The following is an 8,074-nucleotide window of genomic DNA, read 5'->3' as shown; positions in this document are numbered from 1 at the left end:
CAGCCAGTTTCTCCAGGAGAATGCTGTGGGAAATGGTGTCAAAGGCTTTACGAAAGTCCAAGTAGACAACATCCACAGCCTTTCCCTTATCCACTAAGCAAGTCACCTTGTCATAGAAGGAAATCAGGTTGGTCAAGCAGGACCTGCCTTTCATGAACCCATGCTGAATGGGCCTGATCACCTGGTTGTCCTGTATATGTCATCCTCTATGTGCTGAGACTTGAGGGTCTCCTTCAAATTATTTCCACTATTAAGTGACCACTTGGTCTTGCATGAACCAACCTCTAAGGTCTGATTTCAGGAAGTCTTGGTCCCAGTCATTAGTTGTGTAGACATTCACTGTGGAAGGAAGGGAGGGTGATCATGTGCTGCTACTCATCTTCCTTACCATCAGGCTGCCCAGCCCTGGGGATGTGTGAGTATACCCTCACTCTCCTAAAAGTTGGCACCACCTCCGCTCCAGTGTGAGTCTTGGGCTGCCAGAAGGGGAGCCAAGCTGCATTGTGGTGGGGACACTCCACTCTAGGGGTACCCTAGTACAGCTTGTGGCTTAAAAGCTCCTTTGATGCCTGTTATGATGCCAATGGAGTGGGCATATAATATGTAATAGCCGTGCAAGCAGTTAGTTTCCCTTTGTGTCATGTCAGGTATTTATGCTACAAATCTCAGCTGCCAAGTGCAGAAACTTTAGCTGCCTCTTCAGCTCCTACCATTGAAATAGGATCTGCCATGTCCAGTGCTAATGAAACTATTCCTTCCTTGACAAGCAGATGCTGCCTGGTTTAAAATTTAAAAAAAAAAAAAAAAAAGTGCTTTTTCAAGTACTTTCTCTGTACTTTAATATTTATTCAAAGTCTGCCTGTCAGTTCCCTTCTGAAGTGCATCCCATACCCATGCTACCATGGAGTATCACCTCCAAACTTTTTCTCTGTCCTTTCCCCAGCTCCAGAGCTGCAGGAAGAGTCAGTGTCTTTTGTGGTGACAGTGGCAGGGAGTGACAGGCAGACTGGGTGGGGGTGGCTGATGGTGAGCAAGCCTAGTGACAGGATGGGGTGACTAAGGACCAACTGGCTAATTAAAGCACAGCAGCAGGAGGAGCAAAGTATTTAAGGGTGCCAGAGAGAGAGAGATGCCTCCACAAATTTCTTGTTACACCTCAGCAGCCGAGTGACTGGGCAACACAGTGAAAGGTTTCCTTAACTCTTTTGTGCCTCTAATGGAGTGAAATCAAGGGACTGAGAAAATGGCACCATTAACTGAAAAGTCTGAATCAAGGTAAGGACATCCATATGTTTTTTAGTCACAGTTAGCGAAAGCTAGCCCTCCTAGAGCTACTGTGAGCTGAACTCCCAGGACTTTACATGGCACTGGCATATGCTAACGTGTACTGAGTGGGTAGGTCTGTTGGGGCAGTACACACTGATTTTTTCAGATCGCTGCTTTAATTTGGATAGGTATTTCCAGTTGCTGCTTGAAAAGAGAGGAGATAGCACGGTAGTCATTACATGGGTTTGTGTTCTCATTAACGGAAATAAGCAGGTCTTTCTAGTGGCTGGTCTTTCTCCTGACTATTTTTATGAGAGGAAGGAATTGAAAGTAATTCCTGAATGCTGATTCTGAGGCAGTTGCTAAAATGAAAGTGATGAAAATGGATGTGGAGTTCTCAGCAATATGTGAATTTGGTCACCTGAGGCTGGAGGAGTCACAGGGAAGTGAAGATGAGGACTGGCTTCTGGAACGTAACTTTCTACTGTTTCTGGAAACACTTGGAATGTCAGACTGTTACTTAACCCAACAGTCTGGTTGTCACAGAGTGTTTTCAGTACTGAGTAGAGGAACAGTCACTGTGTTCTTCACTCCAGTGACTAGGTGAATTTAGAGGCAGCGCAGGCCAATGAGGCTAGCAAGCCAGCACTCCAGCCTGAATTCCCTGGCAGGCACAGGTTTGCTGTCTGGCCTTGCATGCGTGACAGTGCCCAGCCTTCTGAGTTTTGCTGGGACCTTTTCGTACCTGATATTCAGGTAAATGAATCTGTTCCCTGGCAGTTTTTCTAATCTAGCAATGCCTGTGGATTGGCAAAGGCTAAGGACAATGACCATGTCTAATTTCAACTTGCATCCCTAGGCGTGTCAAAGGTGTGTAGGAACTATTGTATGCCTGGCTCCCCATATGCGTTGGCTAGGCTTAGCTTTATGTGGTTCCCTGGCGGTTGCTTGTGTGTATATGAAACCAACTCTCAAACTGGTTTTGCTTATTCTGAAAATACAAAAATCAACCTGTAAGACCAATACATGCACCTTGTTACACTGTGCCCACTCAGCTGATTTCAGATGTTGCATAGAATAGAGGCCCAAATCTTCCATCTCTGCATAAAATAGGAATATCACCTATATACCTTAAAAGTGTTAGCTGTTGCTTAATGAGTGTTTGTACAAAGCTTCAAAACAGCTAGTGCTAGCAGAGGTCGTAATTAAAAATTAATGTTTGGTGTGATTGCCACAGTGAACACTTGTTAATGCCTGTGCAATTTCTCTGCCTTACACAACTAGGAATCTTGGGATGTGTCTGGGATGGTCTGTAGCATTAAAGCGTCTGGTTTATATGTCAGAGGTGTATCAGAATCTTCTCTACGCCCTCATTTTTGTGAAATGTTTGTAATCTGGATTTGAACTTTGTGACACTAGTCAATCTCTAATTAGTATTTCTACTTACTGCAACTTCTTATTTGCTGCTTCACTGTTTGAGAGTGTGTGACAGAGGTGAAGACAGCCTTTGTAGTCTTTGTTATACAAAATCATGCAAGAGAAGCTGCTGGATGTTGTTTAGATGATCTAATTGTATTTATAGAATGCCATTCACTATAGTAAATGCAATGTAGTGTTTGTGTCCCTCAATTCCGCAGTCAGCTGAATGGATCCATTGTTCTACGTAATTAGGGCTTCTGGAATTTGGGTCTGTTTATTTAGAGCAGTTGTTCTGCAGAGGCACAAGTGGCCCTGTATCGAGGTGTACAGAGAGTTAAGTGCAGTACGAAGAGCACCCCAGCTGCACAACTTACAAGTAGTCTCACAACAGCTTGAACTCACTGAATCTTCTATTTCTTCCAGCCAAAGTATGAAACCAGCATCCTCTTGCTAGGTGCGGTCATTGCAGATTGTCTGAAAGATTTCCCTTTTGCAAAAAAGTAAATCTGGTGTAATTGAATTAATTACCCCTTAACTGTAAATAAATCCCAATTTCAGTAGTTACATGCTCCCTGCCCAAATTCTTGTATGAGTCTCAGTTGAGTTAAGTGTCCTGAACAGTCCCAGGTTGCGGTATGCTGTTAAATCATTTACAGCTTTCCCTCTGGAGTCAGCGGCCTGAGAGCTGTGCCTGGTGAGCTCCCTTGTATAGGGTGTACATCAGCTTGTTTGTGAAGTGCTTCCATCTATGAGGTGTTAGCATACATATCACCGATAAATCTGAGCAGAAATCTCAGCTTCTGCTGCTCTCAAATACTGTGCCTTATGTTTCCTGCTAAGATGAACGTAAGATTTTTATTTAAAATATCCTAGAAATTTTTATTTTTCTTTCTGAAGTTTAGAAATGTTTGTGTGAGCTGCTTGGCCATATGGGTGCGGCAGAAAGGCATTTGTTTCTTCAGCAGACACGAATGATACATGGGCCACAGCTACAGCACCATGATCTCAGCGATCAAATACAAAAAACACGGGGCAGTCATGACAGACTTGGGAGGAAGTCAAAGCCCAGTTACAGTGTATTTAAAATCTATTGTGATGAGGAGAAGTGGTTTTGGCTGTAAGGCTACTGATAAGAGCAGTTAACTTATCCAGAGGGAACCAGTGATGCACGGCATGTCAAGTTACTCTTCTGTATGCTCTCTGCCAAACAACACTCTGGACGGCTGTTTTCCAAGCCCTGTGTCTGTAGCAGAGCAGGAGGTTGATGGCTCAAGCAGGACCCACCTTGCATCCCCACAACCCTGCAGGTATAAGTCATTGTCACTTAATGAAGGTTCAGCAGCTGATGTGAAATTATTCCAGTATATTTCTTTGCGGGGAGGTCCCTGTAGACATCAAATCACTAGCTGAACTAGCCCTGGCTACAGAATTGGTTTTAGTAGACAGGCCAGAATTAGAATGCACAAAAAAGGCTGATTTACTTTTTAAACCTTCCTTTTCAGCTGCTGGGCTTGTCAGCTGTAGGTTTTGCTCTCTGGTTCCGCAACATTAAGCGGAGTTTAGACTTTGGACTGCCGACCTTTTAAAATCTTCCGCTATTTGCCAGATTTTAATGAGATGGGTGACAACATGCAGACCAATTGCTTTGGAAATGCTTGTTTACAGGCTTGCAAAATGAAGACCCAGAGGTGCAATCGCTTTCTAAAAATGCGTGGATGGGGGTGAGCGCAAGGAGGAGGAGCTGCTTAAACAGAAAAATTGTGTTGGTCCAAAACAATTTAGCTGTAGCTGTTCATGAATTAAATTTAGGTTGCAAATCAGAAACAGCATGCAAGCCATAAGAGGAATGAGTTCTGGAGCAGGCTTCCAGGAGGAGCAGTGGAGGCAGGAAACCTTACCAGTTTTAAGCTGGAACGTGAAATGTTCTTGCACAGGATTGTATGACACAGTTGCCTGCAATAGCATGGGAGTAGGCCTGATGACCCAGGAGATCCTTTTCTGCCCCCTGTTCCAAAAGTGGTGACCTTGAACTCAGTTAACTCAGGTTGCAGCTAAACTTTGTTTACTCTGATGTTGATGACTATAAGATGACTTAGTTCAAAAGCATCTCTTGAGTTCTTAAAGCCATATCTCCTAGTTTACATTTCCTATTTGACTTTTATTATTAAGAATGGCACATTCCTCTTAAATTGCACATATGCCCCAGATAACTTAATTTTACCCATTAGGAAGGAAACAAATGCACTATATTTAAAAAAAATATGAAGCAGCGATATTGCATATGAAATATGCTGTTTGTTTATTCAAACAGCTGTAAGTTCAGTTATTTATAAGGACACCTTATCCAAGCTGGTGTTCTATGCTGCCATTTGTTTCATTTAGCGAGCTTTCACTGCTGCCTCCCTGCTGTCTTAACACTCACTGAAGAGCATGGGGAGGCTGTTGTCTTGTACAGAATTGGTATGATTCTTCTATGTGCACTGCTTGCTTATTCATAGTCTTTTTCTGACGTTTATTCTTAGGAGCATAATGTCTTCTGAAGGAATGACAGGATGTTCTTTAACCCTTAAAATAAAAATGACAGGCAACATATCTCTCTCAGTATTTCAGGAGAAGAGAATAATGATACTTGGAGAGAGAGATGATTGCCCAGGTTAACCTGGAGCTGCCTCCTGTATTATAGTTATTTTTTCTTGCCACATTTTATGTGATACAAAATGAGAAGTACAGAGGAGATGTGCTTTCCAGCAAGTTCCTTTAAGCAGAGGAATCTCCTGGTAGGAGGCACTAGCTGCAGTGCAGCCCTTTGCTCACTTCCCAGATTTGGGGCTCCGCATTGCTGGCATGGCCAGTTGAGCAGAGCATCTGGGTCAGGGACACTGGTGGCAATGTGAGAAAGGGTCTGAGCCAGAGATTAAACAAATGAGTGTTGTGTGTGATGTGTGAGAGCTGACCAGGTGAAAACTAATTTTTGTGATGCTGATCATCCCCTAAGTCTGAAAGCTTACCTTTTTCTAAAAGCCTCAACTTCTAGGTTATGCTAATATAAACAAGAATTTGATTTTTCATTTAAGTGCAGCCACAAAACATTTAAAGCTCTTGTATATGAAAATAAAACTTTGAAAATGTAAAAAATTCAGAACTGAGAAGATAAAGCAGGAGTCCAAATCTCCGGAATATAAGGGATCTGCCCAGTAAGTTTTGGATGCTCATGTCATGTTTGGCAATTGTTTTAAAATCCTATGCAAGTCATCAGAGCTGTCAGTAATACAAGAGAAGAAAGAAAAGGAAATGACTTTTCCCTACACGCACATTAGACCACCAAAAATAACCACCGCCTGTGACTCTTAGCTGAGATACCAGTGACTTAAGAGCGTGTGTCCTTGCTCGGAACTATTAATGAGCTGTTTGTTACCCCCTGCCATTGTAGGGAGAGTACTCGAATGTTTAGAGCATGTGAGATAATCCAGAGACGTGCTGTGCAGAAGTAGTTGCCACTTATCTGCATTCCTCCTAAATAGGCTTCTGAATGCACGGCTCTCTTTTCCACACCAAGTAGGGAAGGAGCTGCAGCCTTGGAAGAAATGTATTGGGGCTGAAAGGAAGCCTTAAACGTCAGTCTAGAGGTATGACCACACTGGCAAGGAGTTGGTAGACCTTATGTATGGACATTGGCATGTTCAGGGTTACAGCTGCTGGGTTATGCCCTGAGGAATTCATTACCTTTCGTTGTGTTTTGAATGTCTGCAGCTTTGAAGCCTTTGTTGCTATGTCTGTCACATTTCAGGAAGGGCACAAATTCCAGTCTGACACTGGTTAGCTGGTTAGAGCAGGAAGCTGGAAGGAGACGCTTGGGGATTTGGGAGTATTATTATATATTATATTAAAAAAATTGTTTTGTTTTGCCTGATCTGGCAGTACTGGTTTCTCTGTTTTTAATATTGATGTGAAGGATCTTCGTTTTGGTTCCCTTTGAAAGGCTCCCTTCTGAAGTGCTGCTGTGCATACTTGCACGTGTGTCTACAGGAACAGCTTGACCGTGTCTACAGTAAGTTCTCGAGGGGAGCTGGGAGCAGCATATGTTTCCAGATCCACCTGCTCCCACAGCCCAGCCTGCCTGGCCAACCTGGCAGGGACTGCTGTGTCTGAGGATGTACCATCCAAACACCCATGGCACACTGACTTCTGGCATGTACCTTCCAAAGTGTTACAGAGGGCAACGCTTTGCTGTTCTGGGGCTGTGGAGCCAGATATGCTGTGTGGCTGGACTGTGTGTCTGGTCCCAAGAGCAGCCTTAGGGCTAAGATAGGCCTAATAGGACTTCAGTATGTGGTTTGGGTTAAGCATATGGGAGATAGGTAGAATAACTCCGTAGCCTGGATGCAAAGAGGCTCTGAAGCGTGTTCTCAACTCCAAACACGCACCACAATTTCCTCAATCTAAACAGCAGTTATTTCTACCTGCATGCAGCAAATCTGTATGCAGATCCTCAATGGATCAAAATCAACTTTTAAATGGAGTTTGTGGAGTTACAGCAACCCAGACACTCAGGATTGGTTACGCTCACCCTAAGCATGCTGAATCCCTTCTGTGTATGGGAACCTGCATGAAGTGTGTGTTCGTTTGAGTGCTCGAATAATGCTGATTAGTTTCACAGTAGGTGAACACTGAATGCTTGTTATTTTAAATGATTCCATAATTGCTAGTAAGTGTGGGGATATGTGGAAAAGTAATTTTTCTAGATCTAGTTCTAATGGGTTTATACACCTTCTCCATTTAATTTTAGCAAACTTCTTTAATTATCACTTTATTTTTAACCTCAAATCACTTCTCGTGAAAAGTAATTTGTTCTTTTAAGACCAAATAATTGTGCTTTTTTGGTGTGAATTCTTCCCTTAATGCTTTTCTTAATGCAATGGAGGCCAGTGCTTTGCACTGTAAGCAGTGTCGAGACTCTTGAATCAAAAAGACATCACTGAAATCAGAGTTTTATGGCAGTTCTGATGTCACTGTTTCTAAACAGAGATGAAACAGTTTAAAAAGTATAAAGCATGAGATCACAAGTTTAACTGCTCGGATACTGCCATTGTGGAAGGGAACCTGTGTTGCTCTGACATTGCAGCAGCAGTGGACCCTGCCTTTGCGCACGCACGTGAACTAGTGATTGGTGACAGCCAACATGGCTTCATTAAGGGCAAATTGTGCCTGACAAATTTGGTAGCCTTCTATGATGGGGTTACAGTGCTGGTGGATAAGGGAAGAGCAACTGATATCATCTACCTGTACTTGTGCAAAGCATTTGACACTGTCTCTCATGAGACCCCACTCGGATTGCTGCGTCCAGCTCTGGGGCCCCCAACATAAGAAGGACACAGAGCTGTTGGAGCGA

The 8,074-nt window shown here is 43.2% G+C and overlaps 1 protein-coding gene across 37 annotated transcripts in view; it reads left to right on the top strand.

Annotated features, from left to right (window-relative positions):
* Positions 1-1,133: 1,133 nt before the first annotated feature.
* The window catches only part of SORBS1 (sorbin and SH3 domain containing 1), a 78,642-nt gene continuing 71,701 nt past the window's right edge, over positions 1,134-8,074 (top strand). For 35 of the 37 annotated variants that reach the window (XM_054831323.1, XM_054831316.1, XM_054831318.1 and 32 more), the window contains exon 1: positions 1,143-1,275. In XM_054831323.1, coding sequence (XP_054687298.1) covers positions 1,244-1,275 — 32 coding nt within the window. In that variant the 5' untranslated portion in view covers positions 1,143-1,243. Of the gene's footprint in view, positions 1,276-8,074 lie in introns of all 37 variants that reach the window. The other 2 variants (XM_054831300.1, XM_054831301.1) reach the window with 1 other exon arrangement.

Source organism: Grus americana, chromosome 7 (genome assembly GCF_028858705.1).
Source record: "Grus americana isolate bGruAme1 chromosome 7, bGruAme1.mat, whole genome shotgun sequence".
NCBI lineage: Eukaryota > Metazoa > Chordata > Aves > Gruiformes > Gruidae > Grus > Grus americana.
The sequence above is the reverse complement of the archived record's forward strand: the minus strand, read 5'-3'. Positions and strand labels throughout refer to the sequence as shown.